The sequence below is a fragment of the Lagenorhynchus albirostris genome, chromosome 6, assembly GCF_949774975.1.
Source record: "Lagenorhynchus albirostris chromosome 6, mLagAlb1.1, whole genome shotgun sequence".
In the NCBI taxonomy this organism is placed as follows: Eukaryota; Metazoa; Chordata; class Mammalia; order Artiodactyla; family Delphinidae; genus Lagenorhynchus; species Lagenorhynchus albirostris.
Genome location: NC_083100.1, coordinates 65,418,901 through 65,432,619, shown reverse-complemented (window position 1 = coordinate 65,432,619; position 13,719 = coordinate 65,418,901). Strand labels below are relative to the sequence as shown.

The window sequence follows — 13,719 nt, the reverse complement described above, 5'->3', positions numbered from 1 at the left end:
AAATTTTTCAAAAGTATATATGATCCAGAAAAAAAGCAAACCCATGGAAATTGTCCTTTGAAAACTACACTGGCAGAACTAACTAAATTACTGTTTTGGTATCAAGTAAATGTATAGTTCAAAATTGGTAGCAGTTGGCTGTTTGTATTAGTATCAAGTAACTAAACAACAATAAAAGCAAACAAAATTAAACAATATATATTTGCTTGAATGTGACTTGTTTTTAAACTCATAGAAATCTTTCTCTTTTGTATTGTATGTGGAAAGAAAAGATGGGCAAATCTCAAAAATACTTTGCCAAAAGGATAAGCTCCAGTCTAAAATTAGGTGCAGTTGTAACAGAATTCAAAATTCAGGTGTCAGTGAAGGACTTGTGTCTGTTATTTCACCTCTGCCCTACCTTGATCTAGGGGCTACCATACCAAAAGAGGGGATATTTGAGAAGGGAGAGGAAATAAATAATTTCTACTTAACCTGACTGCCATGCAGCTAGCCAGAAGTATTAAATTTAAACGGACTCTAGCTATAAATCTATTCAATGATAAGAATATTCACAAAGCAGGGCTGGGGGAGGTGAGGTGAGAAAGCATGAACACAGTACTTCATCTCATACTCATATAATGCATTTGCAACATTTTGGAGTTATAAAATAAAATAGCAGGGATAATGATGACTAAAGAAAAGTTGAAATTGCAAAAGAAAATAATGTACAATGAGAGCCTTACCTGGTTTTCAATGTTGAGAATATTGTTCATTTCTAAACTCATTGGGTAGTGTTCTAAGGCCAAAAAATGTACATTTAGAATTATGCATATGGTAAGGAAAAGATCGGTAAATGGGTCCATTATAATCATATGGACAAACTCTTTCAACTTTAACCAACAAGGAGAACAATTCCAGATCAAGAAAGTTTTAGCAAATCTATACCAACAAAATGGGCATCTCTTCCTGGATTTTCTAAGTTCTGAAATGAAAGAATAGAAAAGTTATGCATTAGCTAATTGTTTATTTAAGCTCTAACTAGTAGAAATTTTTGACTTTTGCATGCAAAGGGAGGTTTGAAACTAGACTTTGTATTAGCAAATAGAAATATTTTGTATTAATAAAAATCTGAGCAAAGTAAATTTCTTCTATTTTGTTCATGCTTTCAAGTTAGACAAATGAAAATGAGACAAATTACGTATTAGAATCAAAACATAGGAGTACCTCTCAAGAAAAGCAAATATGGAATATAACTGAGAGTATATTTATAATTTTAGATTTACATGCTTTACAAAATAATGTCTTTCAATATTGTCTATAATAATGATTACTAGTTATATATATTTAAAAAGCAGAGAGAAGTATAAAAAGGACCTTAATAGGTTAATGTTATATACACCAAACTGTATTTTTAGTTACAAGGTAATACTTCATGTTGTTTTCAGTGTTAAATAAAGAAAATACCTTGGTACTCTTTGGTTCCTTTTCCAGTGTTTAAAACACTATGCTTATGAAATTTTAAAGTATTGTTTATCCTAATAGTCTCATGTTATTCCTTAAATTTTAGTTACTATCATCTAAAATTCTGAAGAAATTGGAGGATTTCCTTAAAAGTGAATCATATGGGGACTTCCCTGGTGGCGCAGTGGTTAAGAATCCTCCTGCCAATGCAGGAGACACGGGTTTGAGCCCTGGTCTGGGAAGATCCCACATGCCACAGAGCAAGTAAGTCCATGTGCCACAACTACTGAGCCTCTGTGCCACAACTACTGAAGGCTGTGCACCTAGAGCCCATGCTCCACAACAAAGAGAAGCCACCACAATGAGAAGCTCACGCACCACAACGAAGAGTAGCCCTCGCTCGCTGCAACTAGAGAAAGCCCGCGGGCAGCAACAAAGAACCAACACAGTCAATAAATAAATAAATAAAAATTTTTTAAAAACGTGAATCATATGAATGGTACCTTCCATAGTGTCTAAATATTTTTTACTTTACCTTCTTTATGTCTGATAGTAGCATCATCCAACATATCCAAAGAAGTAATCATAGAAGTTGATGATCTTTTCTTCATTTCTATTTCTGTAGTCTTGGTCTAAAAAGAAATTTGATGAGTCTAATACTGGCTTCTCCCCTTTGTATATCTAAGACAATAACTATAAGATGGCCTATAACCTTCTTTAAAATGCTGATTCTTTCTTCCAAAAGCCTTTCTGTGTTCCATAATTTGCCACTCTTTACACTATAGATATTATTAAACTGACAGGATTATTTGGAAAATGAATGTGTACTACTTGCAACTCAACAAAATCATTTTATATTATGAGGTCAACTATAAAAGGAGAAAATCAGAGAATGATAGTGGTATTACCCATATTTGACAAAGAATTCAGTGTACAGTTTAGAATTATTGTGGAATATGCAGTTGGCAAACATGCTACTGGACAATAACATCTTACATTTCTCTAACACCTTACATTTTTTACTTGAGGATATGTTAACTATGACTTTGTAAACTCTCTCGATAAAATCAATTATTTGGTGTTGAGATGATGAAACATGTCTCATGTAATATCAGGTAATAGAATGAATTTTAAAGGATATTTTTGGTTAGAACATATTTGATACTTCCAAAAACGAATCACTTCTTTCTGTCCCTCATGACTCTTGAGTAACGGTTTTAAGACACCCTCTGTTTTGCTGATGTGGTTACCGAGTTAAAAAGAACCCTTGCATTGGAAAGGCACTCAAAACTCCTCGGCTTCGATGCAGATGTTACAAGTTCTACACATTCATGATTATCACAAGTATGGCCCCAGATGTTTCTAGTGACCATGTATAAATTTTGTATTTGAATTTAAACAGTAAGAAACTGGCAATGGGTAGATGACATTGCACCATAGAGCCCCCAACAGTTTTTACACTTGGCACACACAAAGAATAATAATATTTGTATGCTTGTTAATTTGGTAAATAGGTGAGTCTAATAGGTGAAATAAATAGTAAATAAATTTAAATAGGTGAGGCAGCTTTTGAATAGAGATAACTGGCATGGGCCTGCTGCTGCCCTAACACTGAGGGGATTCATGGTTGAGGCTCACTGAAAACCCATACCCAGAACACCCTGGCTGGCAGGTTCTGCTGTGGTCTATCTGAAGTCCCAGAGTAGATATCAAGGGAATCATCATATTCATCTCATTCAGTAGGAGTCAAGTCCTTCTAATTTAAATACTAGAGCTAGAGGAGGTAAAAACCAACTGTACTACATACTGAGTTCCATCAGGAAAATGACAGATTCTTTAGGTCTACAGATCTCTGTTGCCTCACTTTTTTTTTTTAAACTGAAAAAGTAAGCAAAAGCTCAGGATGTGAAGCTAATTTATTTATTTAAACCAATGCTTATTCCAGAAAGTATTTTCTTTGCTGACTTACAAGGCTACATAAAATATGTGATCATTTATATAATTCCAAACTTCCATGAGTTAAAAACCGACAGAACTATAATTTTTGTTATTAAAGTCTGATAGGAATTTCCCAGGTGTTTCTTCATAAAGATGAGACTTTGTCATATCGTGAACGATATCCTCCACTATATTCTTAATACCGAGGAATTACTTCTCATAGAGCTGCTTGTGGTAGTGACGGTGACAATGTTTGATGAATTTACAACAAAGAGCAATCCAGTTAAGATCATCATCTGTGATGGGGGGAGCAGTGGAGCGGGGAGAGTGATAACGTTATTGTTGAGACAGTCAATGCTCATTACTGATTTGGCTTGAACTATGGATATGTTTTAGGATACAAAATGAACAAACCACATATCAGTCTAGTAATTATCTCAATTGAACTTCTCAATAAGTGCCCATACGTTGGCCAACTCCTAAGGATACACCTAGTTTACAATGTAAATTGAAAGGATTATGACTCAAAAATCTTCTTTTTGGAAGTTTAAGAGCTAATAAGGATATATGCCTGAGTTTTAGACAATCCAGCATTAAAATTAAACTGGAAGAACGGGCTAGGATTCTTCTCACTGCTGGTTTCAATTTTCTCTGGAGGGGAGATATGAAAAAGGAAGAACCCAGTCATACTCCTGGCATTTAGCAATGAACACCTGAAGTGTTCATCTTGGACCCAGACTTCCTCTCTCTACTGCAACCCCACTGGCCTTTTTAATCCTCTGACTCATCCTGTTCCGTCCCGCCAGAGAGAACGGACTCATTCTTCAGATCTCAGTTCAAGTGCCAAGTCCTCAATAAAAACCTTTTCTGACTCAGAGAAATTCTTTATTACAAGTTTTCAAAGCACTAAGTTTCTCACTTTTATAGCACTTCCCATAGTTTCATTTAATTTTTTTAGTGGAGAATAATACTCACCAGGTACCCAATAGGTTGCTTCAACCATTAATGACATTATACTTTCCATTTTTCATGTATTACTCACCCTACTTTTTTCCTGAAGTATTTTAAATCAAATTTCAAATATCATAAAATTTCAGAATAAGCTTTTTAAAAAGATAACCACAACACCATTATCACAGTCAGCAAAATTATTAATTCCTTAATATTATCCAAGACCCAGACCATGCTCAATTTTCTTTCATTTCTCAGAAACATTCTATTATAGTTGACTTGTTCCAATCAAAATACAAAATGATATACATTTTTTTTTGGTTTGCAGTTCTACTGATTATCATGCTTTTAAATTTATTTAGCCTGTGTGATTTGTTAAAGACACTGAATCACTTATATTGTAGAATTTTCCACATTCTTAATTTGGCAGATTATGTCTTTTTAGTTTAATTTAATGCATTCTTCTCTCTCCTATAGTCTCTGGAAAAAGATGGTTAGATCTAGAGGCATATTAGACTTAGCGTGGATTTTGGCAAGAATATATTGTGGTGTTTTATGTTTCCTATTTCATAACATCAGGAAACATAATGTCTGGTGGTCCTAAAGTTACCATTTATTTTTATAGTTTATCTCCCCATTAGACCATTAGCTTCATGATGATAGACACTGTATTTATATTTATTAATTTTAAAATCTCCAATGCTTAATACAATGCCTAACATACAGAATATTGTCAATAATGTTTAATTATACAGGTGAACTGTAAGGATATCAGTTTAGATGGGCAAAACTTTTTTTAATATTTATATTCCTACAGTTGTATAAATCATTCTTTTCTAAGGTTTTGCCAATAACTGACAATTCATAGGAAAGTTTCACCTACAAACTGTGTAACTGATGAAATAATATTGTTTCAGTGTTGATTCTCCAGAACAGTGATGGTAAAGTGATGAAAAATGGGTTCTCTTTCTCAGTGTTGAGAAATCAATTACCAATAAATATAGATCAAACTTTGTAACTGGAACTTCTCAATAAAGATTAAATTTGAGAATTTGTGAAGACACTAATTATGTGTCTGGCACATAGTTGACACTCAGTAAACATTATATACTATTATTATCATTATTATTATTATTACTTTAATTATCCCTAAAAGGGGGACATAGTCAAAGACTTAAAGAATTTTATATTGACAAGTATTCTCCATATGGACGACAGTGCCTTCTTGCAGTTGTCTTCTTGTCTTTCCTATAATTAGCCATTACCATTTTTTCAGTTGCTTAGTATATTCTAAGCAGTGCTAAGTGCTTTACAAACGTTTATTTAATTTGAATCTCACAACAACCTATGACACAGATATTATAATACACACCTTACAGATAAAGAAGCTGAAGTTTAGAAAGGTTAACAGGCTTGGCAAATATCATACATCTATTAAGTGGCTAAAATGGACTTAAATCTATATTTATCTGACTGCAAAACTCTAATTTTAGCCAATATGATCTACTGTTTTCTTATAATGTGAGAATATGAAACACATATGTAATTTCCCAGTAATTCCAACATTGGAATTAGAATCTGTCTAGGGTTAAATCAGGTTGGTCATCTAAAGGGTCCTCAGTATGTTCCATTTTAAATTCTTCACTGTCCAGTGTTTTTTTATGTATAAATAAAAAAGGAAAAGAAAGCACATCTTGTGAAAATAACTTTTATTCTCATTTTCCCAGAAAACTTTTGCATGACAAAATGTTCTAGTACTCTTCCAGGAACAGAAACCTTTTATAATTGAAAGAATTTAATTAAAACCAGAAAGGCTTTATGTGATCCAAATAGCCAAAGGAATGGGGATATTGGGAAATTAGGGAATAATCTAAGTTCTTCATAAGCAGAGCTAATAGGGCATCTCATCTGGAATAAGAGAAGTATTGTGCTCTTGAATGCATTTGTGTATAGCCCTTGAGATTTGAAATGCCACTTCAAAACAAATTACACATTCAACATATCATTCAGATTACAATCATTCAATCTGAAGGACCTCAGACTCATTTCTAGAGACAGAAAGCTTTTGTAATTTGTTCTTCTGTGACTTCCTCATGGGTGATATGATGGCTATATTTGATAGCTTCTTTTTATACATGTTTTCTTCATACGGTCTGTAATTGATTCATTTTTCAATAACACATATCTATCAATAACTTGTCATTTGGTATGATCCTATATCATATCATTCAGACCCCACTTTGTAGTGGAATGACTTTTCTAGAGCTTCTTTACTGATGACAACTTAATGAAAGGATTATATAACAGGGAAGTTAACATTTTCCTCTTTTTGGTCCAGCAGGGGCCTTTGGTATTAATGAACTTCTTAGCCAGTCATACTACACATGCCGGAGTGAATCTTTTGCCCTTTACTTTTCCTCAGTTCTTTTTATCTTTTTATGTGAGAGGATCCTGGATATAGCCCCTTTCTATCTTTTGTTTGCTCCGTCAATCTGTCCTTTTTACATCTACTAGAAAATATAGTTCGAGTATTTTTCCCGTGTAGACAATCTTTATTAGCAAGTGTTAAGAGTGCAAAAATAAATATTCCAGAAGGATGGAAAAGAAGGCAGGGCATGGCCCCCCTCCCGCAAGTGAGGGTCCTGTAACTAGGCCAGTGGGGTGGGAGCACTGGACTTGCTTGTGATCACTTTGGGCCAAGCACCCTCCAAAGAACAAGCTTCTTGGCAGGGGGACTGCTCACAACACAGAGGAAGGGAGCAACACCTCAGAAGAGGCATGGGTTCCGTCTCCCTTAGGCTGCTTTGGCTTCTGCCCACTGCACACCTTGACAGCTTCTGGGTAGGGATATTAGGAGACTGAGCTAAACCTATCCCTCTCTAAACCTAAGAGGAGGTGTGAGCTAGCTAGGTCCTGTGGAATATAAGAAAGCTACTTCTGGTTGCTTTCCTAGGTCCTGTTCTTCTTTTCTGCACACTTATAGCACAATTTAGATTTTTAAAGATAATTTTCTACAACTTCTTTAATGTTACTTCTGTCAATACTTTTAGATTCGTGGGCAAAATCTTTTGCTATGAGGCTAAACATCTGAAAATATATTCAAACACAACACTAAGGTCATTGAAAATTAGAGTAAAACTGTATTAAATTTTACTGATCATGGATTTAATTATTCCACAGGTAAAATAACTCCTTAGGTCAGGATGCACAGTGCATTTCCTCTTGAACGAGTTAGAAAGTCAATAAAGTAAAATTTTTTCCTCTTTTTACAACTTCAGTACTATACTTCGATCCATGCTTTTAGTACTTTCTGATTTCTAAATTATGGAAGGCACTGTCACTTTTGAGTTGAACACTGAAATTTTCCAAAGCTAATTCTGATGTGCTGTCTGAAGCAAGTTTAAATTAATAAATTATACCTGCATTAAGAGAAGTCAAGTTCAAAAAAATGTATAATATATCCATAGTTTATCAGCAGTAGTAGTATGCATTTTGGAGCAAAAACAAAATCTTAAACATGTTGGTCACTCTTACCACACCACACTCAGGAAAGAATGTTATGTAGCAAAAGTGAGCCCTCCTATTAAAATCACTTATGATCTTATTATGTACCACACACAGATATTGAGCATCTATTAGAAGACAATATGCTCCAAGAAGATAAACTCTGACTCCAAAAAAGCATTTAAAAAATCTGTACCTCTGCTGCTTTATTTCCTTCTTGAAGTTCCGTTAAAGCCTGCTGAAGCTCCGGCTCAATCTTCTTAGCTTTTTCAGCAGCTCTCTGCTTTTCTTCTTCACAGGAGATAGCAAGTATGCCTAAGAACAAACTTGCCATATAAAAGGCAAACCAAAAACTTATCACAACAAAAAATATCATGTAGACCTTCCCAGAAGCATAAAGGATCTAAGGAAAGGTGGAAAACAGGACAGAGAGGAAACGTTATTTGTCTTCCTGCAATCTGTTATTTTAAAATGAAAAATGAAATTTTGTTATGAAAATAATTTAGTTATAAGTGGAATGTAATCACAAGACAGCTTAAGTACTGGCTCTACCTGGAGAAATAAATGAAAGCTCTTCAATTTAGACATATATGTAAGGTACAAAATATATGGTACAAAACCAGGGAAGAATTTAGTAATTTAATTAATTCAGGCTGAACATCTGACTTTTATGTCTTCATTAACAGAGTAAACATGTTGAAAGGAAAAAACTGTCATCTTTCAATAAAGAAAGCTGGACAGTCTAAATATGAAAGATTATTTACTTTGAAGTAGAATCTTTAACTATACGAAGTATAATAAAGTCAAAGAATGACTGTTTGGAGATTACTTTCCTCTGAACTTTATGGAAACATCACAACTAGGTACAAAATCAGGTCTATTCAAAGGGGTGAGGAACAGGAATATTTCTATATCTGTCGGAATACCTGCTTTGTTGATGAACCTCTAGACAAATCACAAAGGAAACTTATATCATTCACTTATATGAAGTCATTTGTGGATAGAAAAATACAAAACTGTAGATTTCCAAACTGCGCATTGACTAGCTTTTATTTCATAATAATTACCTAAGATATATCAGAAAACTTTTAAATTTATAAGTAGATATGACAAATCTAAAATATAGTCCACTGATTTATCTTCATTGATTAAAAGTATATGAACAAATTTCAAGAAAACAAATGGGAATAGTTTTAATTTTTAAGTATTCATTTGAATCAATAGACAGGTATTTATAGAAAATACTGTGTTGATATAACAGAGTTAAGAATGTTTACAAATTAATACGACCTTCTAACATTTAGTCAGAAATAGTTTCTTATTAATCTATAGTATGTTTTTCTTTAAAGGTATTTTTAATAAACTCGATTATCCCAGTGAGTCAGCTATTTAGGATGTGGTTAAATATTTTTCCTACTAAATGGCTGTCATTTACAGTATATTCAGGAGTTAGTAATAGATATCATGGAGTACACTGCAGGACATGTATATTAATAAATACTTTATGGTTATCATTTTATTAATTCTGGGCAAAACATTTGTGTGGTATTTACCACATAGAAAAGAGATGAAAATTAGACAGGCAAAGATCTCACAACTGTGGGGGAATGCCTGAATTCAAAACTTTTGCTCTTTCCCCTATATGAAGCTGATGGAGAATAAAAGTATACAATCTTATTAGAATGGAAAAGTATACAAATTCTAGTTCTATTATATTTTAGCAGGAAATAGGGGCTAATTATACCCCTTTGTCATAGATTTGTTATGAAAATCAAATGAAACAATGTATGAGACGATCTTAGCTCATGGCAAGTATGCATTACGTTAACTATTGCTAAACATAACTCCATTCCATGAGGATTGACAATCTGCTTTGTTCATTTCCGTACTGATGCTGTATCAAAGAGTACTTGGGTCAAATAAATATTTGTTGAATGAACGGAGAATGATATCCTCTAAAACATGAGCTGTACTCTTTGGGAATAATTACCAAATTTCCCTAGCCACAGTCAGTCTAGTTCAGTAGGGCAATGCTCAGAGTAAAAAACAAGTCCAAATCAAAGCAAACCTTATCTACACTAGTCAATAAAAATTTAGAGTACAATAATGATGAAGGTCCTGTAAGACTCCAGCACCAGGGCACTCCCAAACTGATTTCTCATTTCACTGGTTGTATGAGAGGATTTCCTTTAGACCAATGTTACCAAGAAAATTAGCTAACGCACTTTGAAAGCTGTAAAAAAAAAGGCAAGACGTTCACTATTATATAAAGTAACATAACCCATGAATATTTACTTATATTTTTGTTTATTAAAACTTCATCAAACATTTCTATGTGTTAGATGCTGAGAATACAAAAATTAAAATAAGACCAAATACTTCTTCTTAGGTAGTGTATCTCCTAGTGGGAGGAAATGCTGAACAAGCAATTAAAATAAGCACTACCTGAGGCAATTATAGGGTACCATGGAATTCTGATGTAGAATATGTCCAGCTCTAAAAGAAGAGGTTGGGGAAAAGCTCAAAAAAGAAATATAGCTTGGAGGCAAAAATCTGAGGCATGAGACTGAAGATGGAAGAAACTTGAATTTGTACACACTGAAACAAGAAATTACAGGAAAAGGTCATTTAGGAAACAGCAAATCTTTTTGACTGAAATAAAGCAGAGAGTATATATTGGGATATTTTGGGAAATGAATCTGGCAACAAATGCTGAGACTAGATTTTAAAGGGCACTATGGACAATGCATATGGACTTTGAACTTCATCTCACAGAAATTTGGAAATCACTGAAGGATTGTTAGAAGGAGAATAACATGATGAGATTATTTTAGAAATAAGAAGTTTACAGTGTTGTGGTGGAGGCATTGATGCTTGTCAAAATTTTGGGAAATAACAATATAACTACTCTTACAAAATTAGAAAAATATAGTTTGCATAAAGAAAAAAATCACTTGTAATATTTTCATGTACTTTTACTAGAAATATAATTATACTACAAGCATGTTTGGTTTACTTGATTTTCATTTAATAATATATTATGAATCTTTGTGCCAAAAATATATTATATTATCCTTATCATTATTAATGGCCTGTAAACACACATACACACACACCATAATTTATTCAATCATAAAAAGTATGGTGTGTGTGTTTAAAAAGAGTGCTCTTCTTCAACTGTAAATACTTTTGGAATTTAAAGTAATTTACTTATTTTATCTAATATCCTTCGATATTAACCATGCTGCTGAAATGACACTGCATATTCCACTATACTGGAACTTTTCTTAAAAGAAAAATTGAATCTCTATTTTAATGAGCACGTATTATATCCTTCTGAGACACTATGGCACACAAATCATCAGTTATAAAGGAGGACTCTCAGCATTTTGATTTCAAGTCTCATAACAGCAGGCTTTCTGCTATTACAACTGGAGCCTGATTGAATATTAAAGGAGAATGAGAAGAAATAGAGAATTAAAGAGAAGGAGTACATTGTGGGCATTCAACAAATAATTTCTTAATACATGGTAATCTCATAGGTTCAGTTTTTTTGTCTAAAGAATTAGTACTTAGAAATGCTCTTTACTTAGTTAATGTCAAACGTCTTGAGACCACAGAGCAGTATAGTGATCTCTGGCAGATACATGTGTTTTAACTTTGGGGAGATTACCTAAATGCTCTGATCTTAGGGTCTTCATAAAAAAGCGCATATACATATTTATATCCTTGTAGGATTGTTTCAAAGATTAAATAAGATATCAATACCATACATAAGAACACAGACTTGGGCTCAGTTTTAACATAGAGTTTGACATTAGGTTATTCTCGTCCTCTTTTCTTCTGTCCTCAAATTCTTCTTCACATAAAAATTTAATACAGTGTATTATATTTGATCATTATTTCAGAAAGGAGGAGCATGGCACCATTTTTCTGTGCAGTGCAGATTCTCTGTGTTCTTACCTGGTGATAAAGTGCTTCAGGGTAATCCTGCATCATTAACCGAAATAGGGCTAATAAGGTCCAGCCAAAACTGTCAAAATTTGTGTAGCCATAATCAGGATTTACACCAGCTTTTACACACACATATCCTTCAGGACACTGACTAATTAAGACACAGAAAAGAAAAACTGTTTACTCTTAGGTGACTTTCAGATTATGGTCAAATCATAAATATATAACATCTGCCCATGAATAATAAAGGGCTCCCTCTTCCACAGGAAGTAGTCTTCTCCCAAACAGTTCCCGGCGGAAAAAGCTGCATATGAGTTAGATTTTAAGTTGATATAAGTGAACAGTGTTAATTAAACTAAAAGACAACAGGGCCTCACAAATGGTTTTTGCTAAGCCTTTTGTTAAAGATTTCTTTACTACCCAGTATCAAAGTGAAAGTATAACTGACGGAAAATAACACTGATAAAAATAAAACTGTAGTAGTTTAGGGTTTAATTTTTAAATGATATCATCTCAAACCCTTACATCCCATTATTCAAGGGTGAGAAAAATTTTATTATCAATAATTTATAAGCAGAACTGGAAGTTTGGTAGAAAGATGATTAAATATTTATTTCATTTCCTTTCATGGAGTCTTCATACTTTTACCTACTGGGGCTTGGGTGTTGTGGTCCATTATGACAGTAGTGGTCCAATAAATCATGCTTCCTCCATCCACAACTTTCTGTAGTTCCTTCTACATTATTGGAACTTTGGCCATGTAACTTGTTTTGCATACTTGTTAATGGTTAACAATTGTGATGCAAACAGAGGTTTAAAAAGTACTTGTGTGTTGAGGCTTGTTAAATTGCTGACCTACAGAATCTGAACAAATGAATTTTTGTTCTTGTCTTAAAGCACCAACTTTTAGGATAGTTTACCATGCAGCAAAGTATGATGGCTGCAGGTGAAACGCTGTATGACTTTCTCTTCTGGCCTTGACATACTATATCATTGTGATTCTGTCTATCCATGACCAGATATCTCCAACATGCATTTCAGGTCAAATTTAATTTGGAATGTCCATTGAAAGGGTTAGCTTGAGTGGGATGGGGCAGAAACGATGCGATGAAATCACAATCTGGACTTGAAAACAGAAAGGAAGCCCAGAAGTAGGGTGGCAAAAAGAGTTGAGTAAGCAACAATATGTCTAAATCACCTTAATACAACTAAACTACATAACTCATGTACCCCTCTCCCGTGTGCTTTTTTGTCAATCTGTGCCCAGAGCGTCTAAGAAAGAGCTGAGTTTACAAATGGGTGTCAAGTCATCTCGGCTTAGGGAAGTAACATAAGGAATTGAGTCATAGTACTGCTGTGTACCTTCTTAGTACTGCATAGTACCTTCTTATCTCTTCATCTGAAATTATAGGACAATAAAACTTGAGAGTTTTGTCATCTCACTGAAGAATTATTTATAAGTACTGTTTTTAAGAGCAATCAGCTTGTGATTAATGTAAATTATATTCATTAAAGACATACAAGTCATAAAATAAGTGAAATAACATCATATCTTTAATTTTTTTTTCTTCAAAGTCTTCGGGCTGAAGAACAGATTACATTGTCTTTCTTGATAATTCCTATTAGCTCTGGGGCACACTGAAAACAGAAAATCAGATTCTTATTTAAGTCCCAGCTCTTCCATTTGCTAACTTCTTGACCTTGAATAAACCATTTAGCTAGTCTATCCATTATACTTTTTTCTGTAAAATCAGATTAATAGTATTCCATATTGTACACTTCTCAGCATGGTTTTGATGGTAAAATGAGATTATGTAATCAAATGGGAACCATTAATAAAAGCAATAATCATTAAATAAATACTATTGATCAGGGATACTGAAACGGAGCAGGACCCTATGGTCCTTGCTCTCCCATGTCTTCATCCTG

At 33.6% G+C, this 13,719-nt stretch overlaps 1 protein-coding gene across 1 annotated transcript in view; it reads right to left on the bottom strand.

Moving 5' to 3' along the window:
- Positions 1 to 13,719, bottom strand: part of SCN7A (sodium voltage-gated channel alpha subunit 7) — a 62,591-nt gene that overhangs the window by 36,458 nt on the left and 12,414 nt on the right. The window contains exons 8-11 of the mRNA XM_060152728.1: positions 11,800 to 11,941; positions 8,033 to 8,239; positions 1,979 to 2,075; positions 726 to 964 (exon numbers count right to left, since the gene is read on the bottom strand). Coding sequence (XP_060008711.1) covers positions 726 to 964; positions 1,979 to 2,075; positions 8,033 to 8,239; positions 11,800 to 11,941 — 685 coding nt within the window. The remainder of the gene's footprint in view (positions 1 to 725; positions 965 to 1,978; positions 2,076 to 8,032; positions 8,240 to 11,799; positions 11,942 to 13,719) is intronic.